We start from the raw sequence: 16,048 nt of genomic DNA, 5'->3' as shown, positions 1-16,048 counted from the left end.
TTTGAGTTTAATATGAACAGCTACTGTATGTCATCTATCAGACTAACGACTCCTGCGTAAATTCCCCAGGAATCAAGAGACAATACTTTACATGAAATGCTTCAGATACTTCTTTTTTTCATTAAAGAAGGTAGAATTAACTGTGATATAATCATAATGATGAGAAGAATTGGAATAAAATTAGCTCTTAATTGCATTTGAATTCTGTATCTCTGAAACATAAAGCTCATAACTCCTCTATGGAATTTCACCATTTTTTTATTTTATGATCAACTGGGGAATTGACCATGGGCATCAATTGCCATATGTTTTCATTACTACAGCAAATATGTAAAATGGTTAAAATTTATTAGTTCATTGATATTCAAATGAACTATCTTCTGTAGTTTATACCAACATATAGGTCTAGGTAGAATTGAATGTATATGAGAATTAATTAATAATAGACAGGTCTATTTCTATCTTAAACTGGGTTTACTCTCTGGTTTTACACTTGATGAATTTGGGAAGCGTGGAGATATAAATTGTGGAATTTTGTTATTCCTCCTACCTATATTCAATATGTGTGTAAAACAGATGCAACTTTCATTTTAAAAAGGCAGTAGAGGTACTCAGAAAAAGTAACTGAGAGGAAAGTACACATTAAAAATGAACAGGCTGAAATGCATTTCCCCTCAAAACAGATACTCAGAGCATACTGCCTTCATGACCTTAAGGAAAAATCTCCAACAACGTAAATTGCATTCATAATGAAAATACATACTGAATGACAGTGTAATCTATAATACTTTCATACACCACCAGGTACTAGGTGAAAGTGTCATAAATGTCACTCTTTTGAACCAAGCATCCAGACTCTACCAGATCTTGGCAAGGATGGAAAAGGATTGAAAAAAAGAGGGTCAAACTGCATTAAGAACAAATGCTTGCAGTTAAAATATATATCTCTTCCATGTATTCTAACAATATTAGGTTCATATAAAGATTTTTTTTTTCCTTCTTTTACCTGGGGTTACTGATGTACGTATGGTACAAACTGTAAGTGACACAATTTTTCCTAATGTGCCAACATTGTATTTTTGATTCCACTTTTCCTTTATTCTCTAGCACTATTTGCAGGGATCCTGTTGCTTCAGCCAGACATAAAAAGACATGTCCAATAGGACGATGGCTAAATTGTATGTGATCTGTACTTCTTCCTGTTCTATGAGAGGAGTAGGGTTTGCTTTCAGAAAGGAAACAGAATGAAACCTTACAATGACTGGGATACATGGAAAAACATTAATATATAACCTATAAGTCAATATGATTCTATGTTAAAACTGTGTCACTTCACAAGTATTTATGCCAGGAATACATTTGTATGGAAAGTTTGAACTGAAAGAGAATTTTATAGCCATGTTATAAACCTCAGAAAAAGGCGATTTACTGTACAAGTGTTAGCAGCTTATAAATCATTAATCTTACCAATTCCTTGTGTGTTTTTTAGATAATATAAAAGAAATCTTACATTCAGAGTGGTATGTAGAAAGATCTCTCAATGAATCTTACGGTGTTCTAGAGACTAATTTCTCCCAAATATCTAGGCCAAAGTGTTTTCTGCTGCACAAATAGAAAGGAGTAGGAGAAAAGCATCTAAAATGATTAGCCAAGATTAAGTATTATCACAAAATAAGAAAATATTTTTGGAACCTAAATAATTCCAACCACACATGTTTTAATGATGCTCGCACTGCCTACCACTCCCCATCCTCCAAACCTCAAGAAAATTCCAAGCTGATTTGCGATTTCAGAGACATTACGTTTTCTCATTCTGGTACTGTCCACCACGGTTCATCTAAGGTAGAGCTTATCTTGTTGAAAACTTACATAACAGTAAGTTGTACATTATACTCATAGATTTTTGATGTCTGACATCAGAGAACCATTTTTGAGTGTAATTATAGTGCTTCTGAGAATTGATTGCAAATTAAAAAGGTGACAAAGCTACCAGCCAAAGACCAGCACTTGGAGTACTTTGCTGCTTAGGAAGGATATAAGAATACATGGAAAAGAAGCCACAAGGGACACACTTTATCCTGTATACATTTTTAAATTCCTGGGCATATTTCAGCGTGAAATGCCCTAAATTCATATGAACAATGGAAGTTTTCCAGTTCCTATTTTAAGGACAGGCAAAGTTTTATTCACATGGCCAGAAACAGCCTATGCTTGAATGAGACATTCAGCCACAGTCTGTTTTCCTGGGAGGTGAGAAAATAAAGAGTTCTCTTAGAAACATAAAGACTCTACAGGAGGGCATTCAAGCACTGCTTGCTGGAGAAAACATTTCTGCACAAAGACGAAGATAAACTCTCATTAAACTTCACAGTAAAAGTTAATTATGCAGCATGAAATAGAGTTAAAGGTGAAGGGAAAGTGATACTCTTAAGAAAGGGAAATGACATTATTTAAATCAGATACTGAACAACTGTAAAAGAGTGGATTTGTTTACTTAGAAAATTGTAGAAAAGTGACCGAATGGGTCATTTTTTTTCTCTTGGGTTTCTGAGGAAAATAATTGCATATGTTGAAAAATTACAGTGGTTTGATTAAGTGGATGATCCCTACCTGAATCCTAAGTGAAGACTGTTGTTTTATTACCTTCAACAAAATCCACTGAAAAAATCAAATCAGTCTGAAATAGTACTTCTTGGTTGTCAGAGTGCTTTTATTGAAAGAAAACTTTTCTCTCCCCTGTTTTTCTGGTAGCACTGAAATGAATGACTGTGATTATCACAGTAGTAAGCACAATATCTTAATGTTCTTTGGATGAATCTGTATTCCACTTGAATTGCACAATGTACAATCCAGTGCAGCACATAAAGATATGTTGGTGTAATAGATGTGGAAATTCAGCAGACAAATGTTCATGTGTATTGAAGGCAGTTACAGTTACTGGGGGGAAAGATTAAACTTTTACATCAATCAAGTTTTGATCTGTATTTACCCTAATGAACTCATCACAATTGATTTGAAAGACATAAGAAATTAAAAACATAAAAGTGTATAGATATATCTAGCAATGCAAGCAAAAAAGTAGGGAAATGTAGAACAATGCAGAGATTTTAATTGGTTTTCTAACCTGAGTGACAGAGGAGTAATTAACATCTCAAATAGGAATTACCTAGATTTCAGATATGCAGTCCCAATTCACAAGCATCTTGTGGAATCATTGCTTCAGAAGTTTCAAACCCCAAATTTTTGCATTTTTCTGCAAGCACTCAGGTTTTGGTTTTTGGTATGGGGTTTCATTGATTTTAATTTTCATTTGATACAAAGTTTCCACTTCCAGTACCCTGTAAGTTGAGTCACTATATTACTAAAATGTTGTCTAAGATACAGTAGGAGTAAATAGTTTCTACTGAAATTCTAGTTGGATCTTCTAATAGTTCAAATAGGTTTGGTTTTTTTTGTTTGTTTTCTGGGATACTCTCCGGCTTACCTATGTATGTAACAATAACATCACCGCAGATCTGACTGAGTCAACGCATTGCATATCCTGCTAGAGAATTGACCTTGTTCATACGTTTAATATATCACTGCAAATTGCACTGTAAGGCTATGCTATTTTTTCCTGAAACTCAGGTGGTACCACTGAAAAACAAGCTCAGGATGTTGAAAGTGTCCTTAATTTACAGTAGAGTGAAAATGGACTGAGCATGCACATGAAACAGTAAATTTATTTTCACTACAAGCAACAATTCCGAGTCACCAACCTGCACATGTGATGCATAAGAAGTACTTAAGGAATACAAAACTACACCTTACCAAGGATACCTGCCTGTAAGCACTGACCCTGCCAGTGTCTGTCTGGATTAGATAACTACAGAGTGGTTTTAATACAAACCCAGAGTCACAAAAAATGCTCAGGTCTGAACCACTGTCTGAATAAATAAGCCAACTCAGATAGAACATTCTAAAAGGAAGTACAAGAGTAAAGCCAGAAGTCATATTTAGAAGTGAAAGAAACAAAGCACCAAGTAATGAAAGCAGTAATGATGAGCTGTGGTCAATATCACTGAATAAAAAAACTTGAGGTGTATTTCCCCTGAGAACACACACACACACACAGAGTCATAGGCACACATGCACAAACAAAATCCATGCACTGATATAAGAACTGAGTTTTCATTTGTTCCTGAATGTCTGTCATCTGTCAGACGGTTTTTGTCTGTCACTGAAGATTCTACATGAGCACTGCTGATACAGGTCTTCATGAAAACCTAGCTTAGAAAGAACCAGAGTCAATGCAGCTGCTTCTTCCTCCACATTTTGAAGATTAAAGATAATAGAAGTGAAACACAAAAAAATGATTCATGGCCCAGAAATCAAAGTCTTACTGGGAGGATAAAAACTGTACAGCAGAGGAGACGGAAAAAAACCATAAATCTGAGCAGTGCAAAAAACATCTCCCCCTCAAATTCTGTCTTTGTTATAGTGGAAATAGGACAAAAGGAAAATAGACTCAAGGAGAAAAACAAATCTAGAGCAGAATAGTCAGTCTATTCCCCTCCGGGCTTATAAAGAGCAGACTTGAATCAAAATCTTTGGAAGTCCTTGGAAAAAGGATACTCTTAGCAGGTTACAAATATAGGAGCTTTGTGAACACTGGTATTTTCCTAGGGGGAATGAAAAAAAAAATCTTGAGAAGGTGCCAGAAGTCACAAAAGTAATTTTGATTCAATATGATTATTGATGAAATCTCTGTAACAATAGCCCAAACATAGTAAGCTAAGCTCTTTAGTTTGGTTTCAAAAGAAATTACCAAATCTATTTTTGCAGCCTACATCTACCACCTCAGGCTGAGCTTAGACAGGAAAAAACCCTCAATATACTTGTGTCTTTCTCTAAAGGGAGAAGGCTCAAGGTGCCCCTTTGCATTACAGTGGAATAACATAAAGAGATGGACAAGGTCTTTCTATTACTGGTTGGCCGAGGTTAAATGCAGTGGGGCTGAGGAGTCCAGATCCTATTGCATAAGTATTAGGACAACTGTAATAGTTCTGTAAAGGTATTTTAATCAGTGTCTCTAAGTTACAGGAAGAGTAAAGATGATTAATTAGTGGTACTATGTTGGCTTTTTTTTCTAGATCCTACAGAGAACACATTCATTTGAGGGAAAACAAGAGTAGTTCCCTTCCTTATCCGGTATTACTATGGAGTCTCAGGACTGGTTTTCACTGCTTACACTTTTAATTCCAGTCCAAGTTTAGAGGATCTTGTGACTCTGCTGATAAAGTACCACTGCCATTCTGTAAGTACAATGCTCACACAGTAGTGGTCAGGAAGGACAGCTTTGCTTTAAGTTTGGGTAGACCTGACATTTGCTCAAAATCTCTGCTTGATCTTTGGATTATCACAATACAGTGCCCAAAAAACCCACTAAATCCATATCCTGGTTATACACCCGTTCTTCATAAAATTGGATAAGTCTGCTTTCCCGGTAAATCACTAAGAAAAATCATTAGATACTTAGAAAGCATTCCTCAGCACTAAAACAGAAAACGGGAAAGAGACATCTTGCATATTTCATCCAAGACCCCACTTACTGTGATGGAAGTTGTCACAGTACTGTCAGATTCTATGACCACAATGAGAAATTGTTCAAAAAAGGTAAATTTTGGTTTGACTGGTTAGGCACTCTTACCTTTTCCACCTACTTTCCAAGCAGACCAAAAATCTGCATTTCTTTGCCAGTCTTCATTACTGTAACTGAATTTGATTTACATATGCAACTGAACTGAACATATGAACTGTTTGAACTGCTGCAAGACTCAACATACCTAGTACTAAAAATGTTGATTTTGACGCATGTAAATACATGGAAAAATTAATCGGTTGGTTTGTGGTGTTTGTTTAGTTGGTTTTTTTTTTTTGTTTTTTTTTTTTTTTTTAAATGCTTTCCCAGAAATTAAGCACTTTGGATCTTTCCTCCAATTTAGAACAAATGTACAGTTTTAAATTATGGAAACTTCCCCAGGGCAGAAACATTGTTTTCCAAAAGGCAAGACAATAGTAGTTAGGGATACAGGAGCTGTTATATATTTTCAAGAAAGAATACAAACTGAAATGCTTAGGAAAAGCACTGGGAATATAACATGGGGGCTTTTATTAACTTCAAAGGACTGGGGTTTATATTATCTCCTGTGAGAAAACTTATACCAGCCTTTTGACAATAATATATGGTCTCGGAAGTAAATGCAAATTTATTCATAGGCAAAGTTTTTTTGAGACTACAAATAATTTCTGTAAAGTTCACAGAGAAAACTAAATTAATCTGGATGTTAGGAATACACCACTTCAAGTTTTCCAAATGGCTGTGTCACACAGTCACACTCTAATAAAGGCTATTGCCTGCTCAAACGAGGTTTCATTTGTACTAATATTTAGAAATGGCTCACACTTTAGAGACTGATATTTCTGGAAGCACTCAGATTCAGAATATGACGAATATAGGTGCAAGAAAGATGTTATTTATTATTTCTTTGTCATCAGTTGTAAGAGCCTATGTTTATCAAACATAGCTAAGACAAACACAAACTGACCTGTGATTAGCCACATACTCTAAATAATAAGCAACAAATAGATTATGTGAAAGCTTGCAAACATCCTATGATATTAGTTTCTGCTCATTAGGCATCTGATTCATAAACAAAAGCTGGAAGGATCATTTACACAGCCCAGAAAGACCATAAACAAAAAAAGAGGCAAAGCACATTCAGTTCTATCACTGAGCAATGGCCTAAGGTTTTGAGGCACTGGACTGGGACACAGAAAGCTGTCATTTGTACTTGTCCTGCAGGATGACTCTGAGTATGTGATTTCCTCTCAGTTGGGATTAATTACTTTAGCTTAAGGCAGAGATAATGATACTGACCTCCTTTGCAAAGTACTTAGAAACGTGCAGATAGAAAACATGTATCTGTAAAAGGGTAGAATAGGAAGGACAACCATACTCATCCCTGCTGTGCAGCATAGATGCTGCTTAACACCAGGTTGTTCTAACCAACCTGCAAGTATTATGCCAACCCATTCAGTATTTCCATCACTGCAATCTTATAGGCTGATTTATAGTACCCTTTACCAGCATCTGCAGGTGGGTTTTGTATTCTTTATGGACCATGCAAATATTAGTTATTTTAAATTAAACGAGGCAACTTGCCTTTCTGCACCTCCTGTAATAGAATGACCTTCAACACAGAGGACAAATATAACGTGTGCCAATTGCACAGAGCTTAAATTTTTGAAGTGTGATTTAGAAGGGCCTTAAGCTGTTGCTCTGCCTTTGATGGTGAATTTCAGCTCCTGAAATATAAAACAGATTGAAGGAAAAGTACAATCCTTCTCACTGCCTCTAAACTTTTTTTTGTGTGTGTGAAGTGGAAATTTATCCATTATACTGATTTACTCTATCACCTGCTGGTCAGACCGGAGAATATGCATCTCCTCTCAGCACTCAGTCTGGAAATCAGAGACTACTGCAAAAATATAAATATTTTAAATGCAAAGATAAGCCATTATATGCATATTTTCATTGACAACATTTCTCAAATCACATCATGCTTTCATAGAAAAAGATCTCTTGAGTAGACAGCCACTTCTCTAAATTCACATAGGGTGTCTACAAAGTTGCCACTATCCAAATTAGTTTCTACCCAGGAGGAAGTGGAAGAAATTCAGACAACTTACGATCTCCTTGACAGCGCACGGGACCCACAGACACCTTGGCTTCAGACCCAGGCCGGTCAACGTCTCCAACCACTACCTGACTCACTGGTAGGTGCTCTTTGTATGACAACATCCCAGTGTCTTTTCTCCTGAATTACACAGAGAGAAAAAGAAAGCCATGGTGAAATGTATTAAATTATTTTCCTTGATCATTATTATTGTTCACCAGTCTAAGCACCAAAAGAATAGGTACACAGCAATCACATCAGTACAACGTTACTCTCTAAAAACCCATCTCAAATTACGTCAGTTTGACCAGTAACACTGCCTGCTCACTGGAAAAAAGATGGATAGCAGCTACCAGGAACACACTCAGAGTAGCTGCTTGCTTTCTGGCCAATCCTGAACTCAGCTGGGGTGGGATGAGTACTTGATCACTTTGCTGAGGATCTGCTTGACTTCTGAGACAGAGAAAAATCCTTATGCATCCTAGAAGTGTATCTGCTTTAATCTAGTTCCTGTGAGTTACTATCCTAACAATACAACTTCTACATATCAAGCAAACAGTGCTTCCTTAATATTTAACATTTCTACTATTATGTAAAAAAAAAAGAGAAATTAAAGATTAATTATCTCAAAAGGTTTCTTATCTAGGTCCTGTAATTTCTAACAGTAAGTGCCTAAATTAAAAAAATCTAAACTTGTGAATCTAACTGTAAGTATACAGTTCAAACCCCATTTTAGTTAGCAAGATCACTAGAATTCAATTTACAGTCATGCCTTAAAGCTCCTCATTTCAACTGCAGCAAATCACCTAGTATCTTTCCATGCCTAGACCGAATCACTGTGTACCATTATATCATTTTTTCTTTATTATTTCAAGAGCTGAATCCAGCTGGCTTGTTAAGTGCTGTTTCTTCTGAACAGAAAATGAAATAAACCAAATTTAATTTGGTACTTTATTTCTCAGCTGGTTGGTTTTTGGTTTTTTTGGTGGTTTAGGTTGTTTCTTTTTTTTTTTTTTTTTTTTTCTCCTTGTAGTTGTTGGTTTAGGGGTTTTGTTTTGTTTTGTTTGGGCTGGGTTTTGGGTTTTTTTTAGGTTTTGGTTTTTCTGATGAAAAACACACACATAGGAAGCTAAACTATTCACACAGGAAAAAATGCCCCATACTTAGTGTTAGGACTATAGTTTTTGACACACAAAAAAACAATAGGGAGAAAAAGAAATCTGTCTATTTATCTCTTTCCCTCCCCTCCCTCTTTCTTTTTAGCTTTTTCCTGCCATGTAATTGGGTATCTAAAGTAAGCAACTTTTTGATCTAAAAAAATCCATTCCTTTGTTCAAAAATACCATGAGATGAAGGATGAATTCAGGATCTGGAAAAGCTAACTGAACCACACAGGATGACCATAACCAGGAACTTGTAATGATTTCAGTAAAATGAAAGTCTGTTTCATCTCTAACTTGGATGACTCCAAGATATGACTCATTATGTTGCTAATAAATGGGCAGCACAGCAGGGATCTGCATGATCTGTAGTAATGCTTAAGAGTCTTCCAGTAGCACAATAGTGTTTTCCTGTAGTGTCTCCAGTCCTTACTAGGTCCATCTGAAGGGATGGAAGGCACAATATTCTTTTCAAAAGAAGCAAGAATAAAGTAGTTAAGAAAATAAGCATCATATTTTCAAACAACAGTTCATTGAAACACGTGTTTGTTCTCTGTGATGAAGAGAGTAACTGGACATTTAATTACTAGAGTTTTTCGAATAGCAGATGACTGTTTTCCTTAATCTGTATGTTCTTCTTCAGAGAACCTGCCTTTCTCCTTCGTGTTATATGACCCTTTATATTGCTGAGGTCATTAACCCTCTTTGGTTGGACACAGCTATACCAGGTGCTATTATGGTGAGGTTGCTACAGGAGATTGCTAGAATGGAAGGAAAATGGAGAGGAGCAGCCTCATAGGCTGCTCCTGCAGACTCTGCTAGCTTGTAGCACAGAGCTTTTCATCCACAGATTGCCATGCCCTTTACAAAGGTATCCTTTTCATCAATTTGGAGACAAGCAATGTAAGAAAAGAAAGATTAAAGGACTTTCCATTTAGGAAAGAAAAAGGTGAATAACAAAGCCAGGTATGTAGACCTAATCTTCATCACTGTTAAAGACTGTATCCATGGGACCCACTCCCTTCTAATAGAGGATAAATGTAGGTCATCACTTTACTCTTTCTGAGGTTTTCCTCTGAGACTGGCTTTCTCTGCTGATTTTTACTCTTTCAAAAAATGCTTTAAAGTTGGGCACATCTATTTAAAATAAGGAATTCTTCAAAGAATGGTAAAAAGAAAACTCTTGGCAATTCTATTCCTTCTTTCCTTTCTCACAAAAAGAGTTAATATTTCAGCTCCAAATAAGGATGTTAAAGGGCAGCACCTTTCCTGTCACAAATAGCTTTAACCTTCTTTGAAGGAAAAATAAAAAGGAGCACTAACAATTTTCTTCCTCTTTACTGAACATGTTTCTACTGATTTTAATATTTTATTTATGCACTTAGTGATATGGTCACTTTAAAACTGTTGCCATGACAATAAAACTAAATGTCAGAGTTCTTTTCAGAAATAGCCTTATTTTCTGGTAATTCCTTACTTGTCTCATCATTGTAGTGAATGCATTCTACCCTGCAGTGAAACTACTGGGGGCTGGGTTACTGGACTAAGAGTTGAGAGAAATGGATTTTCTTTTCTCCAGCAGAACCTTCTTTCCCTCTTAATAAAAGTGGGATAATGATAATTTTTGGCCCACACATGCACCAATAAGACAAACAGATTCAGAGACTGAACGGCTCTGTAATGTTTTTCTAAGGTACTTGTAGTTCCTCTGGACATACTAATCAGTGTTCACAAAGTCAAAAAAGTTTTAAACCAAAGACTGGTTAATATGCTTGACTTTGTACTACACACTTAGAAATAATCACAGCTGGAACACTCAATTCCTGCAAGTGATAATGCTTCTGCCGGTATTTAAAGACTTTGCACATTAAGAGGGTGGAGAAAGTCTCTGAAGTTTTTCCTCACCAAAGAAAATCCCCTCAAGAGAATAAAGATTGAATTCAGAGTGTGTCATATTCCTATTAATAGCCAAATGGGAGATGAATGAATCTGATCAAATCCTGTAATTATTACCAGGAGATATTGATGAAATCTCAGTGTAATTTTCTATTCCTAATTTCTTTTCCTATATATAACAGTCTGCAAAGTGCTTCAGGGTGCCTTTGAATGAAAGTAGCAGATATTAGTGGGAGATTTATCATTGTTTTGATTATGATCATCTACTTACTCTTTATAAGCAATCTCTGGTATGTAAAAAAGAAATACATTACACATATATCAGCAAATGACATATTCACAATAATGATAAGATTCTGTATCGCTATTAATTTGTTTGCATAACAATTTAATACAACCAGACTTCTGATACTGGAGTAATTTGTTTTCTTTGATTTTGTTAGGCATCATTTAATTATCAGTCCAGTCCTACAAAGAACAAATAAAGAACATACAACAGGTAGGAATGGACTCAGTTTTAAAAGATATACAATTGTTCACTTCTCACAAGACCCAGTTTTTGACTAAGCAAGAACCTCTGTGGTAATCCCTGCATTTCCATAATCTGAATAAGGTATAAAGTAGCTGATCCAACTACTATCTGCAAATGAATGTCTGTAAAAAACACTGTGAAGGACACAGATGTGACAAGTATTGGTATTTTCTCTCTTCCAAAAACATCTGGCAAGAATTTTATTTATATTAAAACCTCTAAGAAGAACTAATATTACAGAGAATTTTATGAACAGTGCAAGTTTGGCATTAGATTTAATAACCTGGAATTCAGTTACTCGGAAATATGCAAGTTCTAATTAACAGGATTAAAAACAGGGTAAAAAAAAGCTAGGATTAGAGCAGAACTCTTGCAAGGTTCTGATAAAATTTAGCTAACTTTTTAATGTACATACTGTGCAGCATAAAAGCCATACTTTTAGATTTACCCTGTACCCAGGGCCGTGCTCTTTGGAATTATAAACTGCCAAGCATATACTCCAGGACAAAAGTTTTTATTTCCACTTGGTTTTGCTATTCTCAGGGATTCTTACAGTTCTCTTGTCCCTTTCTTATGTGTTGTCACCTCAGATACCCTTATACGTTAAGTTGGAGCTAATGACTCACCCTTGATTTGTCTGACAAGGGGTGTTATGGAAAATTTCTCATTACTATACAGGGTCATAAAAACTGAAAGAGGGTCATAACTCAGTGTAAGGGGTTTTTGTTGGTTTTGTTTGTTTTGTTTGTTTTGCTTGGTTTGTTTGTTTGTTTAACACACTGTCATTGGACAGGATAAGATCCTATAAAATATGTTGTTTCTAACAGCAAAAGGAGAAACTCTTACACTTAAGACTGATCTTATCGGAGTTAAACTTCTTGTCTAGCACACATAAAATTTTTTTCCTGTGAGAGCACTCACCTCCTGAAAATCTAAACAATTTGATGAAAGACCATCTAATCTTAGCACCCAAATTACTAACATAAATCCATACTTTGAATTTTATTAGTAAAGATCAATTATACCAAAGATATAAGGCTGATGGTGTGGCATTCATAAGTAACCTCTGTTTAGAAATTAGAAAGGATTGAATAGCCTAGATAAAATTAATTTAATAAACAAGCACCATATTCACCAATAGTCCCACCAGAAGAATAATGAACAAATTTAAGACACTGTCAATGACAATGGACAAAAAATTTGCATCTAGCATGAGTGGCTTAAGTTACTTTATAAACTCCTAAGCTTCTTTGAAGAAGTAACCAGTTTAAATTGTCATTTAAAGACACGTTTAATTCACTCTTTCTTCCTGTGATTGAGGCTTAGATATGAATAAACTTTAAAATTTGAAACATTAGGAAATAAATTTGCTCCTTTGTACACCTCTCAAATCTCATAAATCCATAACACAAACTCTCAAAATGAAATGGACATTAATTTAAATAACCATAAACATTATATGTGGATTATATGCTTTAACAGTGATTAAATAACGAATACTTTGTAAGGCATACAGTTTGTAGTTCAAAAACTTGCTAATGTCTACTTTAAAAAAGTAAATAACAGCTTGATTTTTTTAAACAAAAACCTTAAAACACCCTAAGTCTTCTAAACTCAGTGTCTAAAAACCACTGTCCAGTATGACCAGGCATGTGGGATTGAGCTGAACAATTTAAGGATCCTGAAGCTGAAACTGTATCCCCATGAAATTTGTGCAAGCAGTTTGGTGAGAGTTTCTGAGTTAAGATGTTGACAGGAAGTCTGCTCCATTTCTTTCCTTTTCTCTGTTAAGCAAGGGATCTTGCTTAACAAACCTCTTTTGAAGGAACCTTGAGGCCCAGAAGATATGCCAATGCTAACATGACACTTCCCAGTTCCATGGGTACCAGGGATATGAAGTGAGGTACAGTGAGAAATTGGTGAGAAACCTGTCTCGTTTAAAAAATCTATCAGGAAGGAGATTGAGATAACTGAAACTGGCTTTACAGGTTCTCTTGTCTGAAATGACTTCTTGACTTTCCTCTGAAATAGGAGTTTGTAAGAAACTGAATAACCACAGCAAAAGGTGAATAATGGACATACCAAATGGAGCTCTGCTTTCTTTTGAACAATATGGATCAATTTCAGTGCAAAATCTGCTTTTTCTGAGTATTTGCTCTTATTCTCCTTCCAAGAAAACAGTGGAGACAGAAAGTATCTCCTTCAAGCAGAGCTGTTGCTCTTACAAACTTCCTTTATTTAGTGTTCTTTCCAAGAAATAAAAGAAATCTAGGGATCTCTTCTTTTGAGGTCCAGCAACTCCTCTGACTTGACTGTTAATTTTTCTTATTTCTATATCAAGATATTTTAAGAATGAAGTCTAGGAATCCTACCATGCTGTAATTGATCTTTGCATCTGTCAGCAATTTTATCAATTTTCTGTCTCGATTTCTATTTTTTTAAAGTAAGTCAGGGAACATATGTGACATTTCCTTTAGGAGAAAGGCTGAATTGGGATGTCCCTTCTACCTTGTGTGATTACAGAGACAAGATTATTTGGGATTCAGCTGAAGCTAAGTAGAGAAAGTTCTGTGAATGTAGAACTGAAAAAAGATGATATGGGAATTTTCTAAGGAAAATTGACATTGGAAACGGCAAATAGCTTGCTCAAACGAATTTCTTTTAGTTAGTTCATTTTCATTTGGCATTTTAAATCACTATGATACTTTGATCTCAAAATATTTCAAAATGTGAAAGTATTTTTGAAAAACAATTTATAAAAGTATTAAAAATAACCCAGAATTAACAATGCCAAAAAAAGCTCTCTAGTCATCTTTATAAAGTTTTAAATGCTTTTTTTTCGTATAGAAATGAGAAAACTCTGTTCTGAACAGGTGTAATCTATTGAAGGACAACAAAGTAAATGCGCTATTCAGCTATTCAACATGGCCCAGAAAGTTAAATGTCTGCCTTTCTATATCACTTTGACAAAGAGAAACCTGCATTTATTCCATGATGCATTCACAGATGTTGAACCTTCCCATGAAACAGCAAGCTATCTTAGCTCTGAGGGAAGAAAATCCTGAAGGACTGTATTGACTATTACCACCTGCTTCAAAAATTATGTAATTTAAAACACCAAGCATTTTAATCATACTTTTGTACATCTGAATGCACTATAGTAATAGTAATATTTTACTTTGTGCGCACTAGAAGCAGTTATTTAATGAAATGTGTGGTTTTAATATCTGCACTTCTAAATATACTGTTGCAAGATCTATGCAGATAAATGCTTAATTCTTTGCAGTTATCTCTTCTACTGACTAACCACAAGCCTTTGGATCATATCTTACCAACTATCAGACCGAATATATTTCTGGCAGGATTTTTAAGGCACAAGGATCTGTATTGGAAGAAATATTAAAAATCTCAGAGCAGCAGCTTGGAGGCTTCATTTCTTGGAGTTCTTGACAACTTTGACAGTTTTATTTTGTATGACTGAAGGAGCTAAATAAAAATAATTGACTATGGCATGACAAAATAACAGATGACTATGATTAATTCTGACTTCAGCCCTTATATGCCTGTTCAGTTCAATAAGGCACTAAAGTGCACAACTAAGTGTTGAGTTTGGTCCAGAAAACTGAAAGAAGCATGGGACTTACTGCATCCAGAAAATTTCAGTAAAACCCAATTGTATAAACATCTACCATTACTCCTACGCTTTCACTAGCACTTCCTGTAGTGTTCATCTTTACATCACATCTATGCACATACCTCATACAACGCAGAAACCAACCTATGCCTCACATACAGGCACCATGGAGAACATGAGTGCTATGATTTAGCTTGTGTCTTCAGTTGCTTGTATAGCTTTGACACCAAACATTTTGGGAAAAGATTTATGTTGATCACACCTTGGAGAAGCTGAGGGAGCTGGGGGTGTTTACCCTGGAGAAAAAGAGGCTTGGGGAGACTTTATCACTTTCTACAACTATTTGAAAAGGAGGTTGTAGCAAGGTGGGTGTAGGTCTCTTCTTCCAAGTAACAAGCTTCAGGACAAGAGAAAATGGCCTCTGATTGCATCAGAGGAGGTTTTTATTGGAGACCAGGAAAAGTTTCTTCACTAAAAGCATTGCCAAACATTAGAATGGGCTGCCCAGGGAAGTGGTGGAGTCACCATCCCTGAAGGTATACAAAAGACATGCAGATGTGATGCTTTGGGACACAGTCTAGGGGTGGACTTGGCAGTGTGAGGTTAATGGTTGGACTTGATGATGTTAAAGGTCTTTTCTAACCTGAAGGATTCCATGATTCTATTAGTAGCTTAGTTTTGTCTTTTAAATTGAACATCCTGGTAAGCATTTTTCATGCTTATCCTTCCTTTTGTCTTTTTATGTCAAACTATTTTTTCATTTGGGCTTGTTAATTCTTAATAAAGATTATATCTCAGCACTTTTAGTCTTACTTTTGTGCTTCTGCATAATAGTTTGTTAGTAAACTTTAAGCTGTCTTACATGAAAAATATTGTATCCAGGTGTGTTGGATTCTGCTCTGTGTAAAAAATTATGCTTATCCTATTTCCGTATCACAGGTGACATTTTGGATGAGGCAGAAAAATTAAGTTACTTGTCAGACATCACATAGGAAAAAAGCATACAAGCACCCTTCTTCTAAATAATAAACTATCTAAGTAGCTCATGAAAAGCAAAATATGGGAAAATAAGTAATGTCATATACCATTAAAATTCCAAGTTACTTTC

At 35.5% G+C, this 16,048-nt stretch overlaps 1 protein-coding gene across 1 annotated transcript in view; it reads right to left on the bottom strand.

Moving 5' to 3' along the window:
- CNTNAP2 (contactin associated protein 2) overlaps positions 1-16,048 on the bottom strand; it is a 1,021,111-nt gene that overhangs the window by 160,366 nt on the left and 844,697 nt on the right. The window contains exon 15 of the mRNA XM_050333690.1: positions 7,732-7,859. Coding sequence (XP_050189647.1) covers positions 7,732-7,859 — 128 coding nt within the window. The remainder of the gene's footprint in view (positions 1-7,731; positions 7,860-16,048) is intronic.

Source organism: Myiozetetes cayanensis, unplaced genomic scaffold (genome assembly GCF_022539395.1).
Source record: "Myiozetetes cayanensis isolate MyiCay16 unplaced genomic scaffold, myiCay2020 scf1, whole genome shotgun sequence".
NCBI lineage: Eukaryota > Metazoa > Chordata > Aves > Passeriformes > Tyrannidae > Myiozetetes > Myiozetetes cayanensis.
Note: the sequence above shows the minus strand (reverse complement) of the source record. Positions and strands in the feature narration are given on the sequence as shown.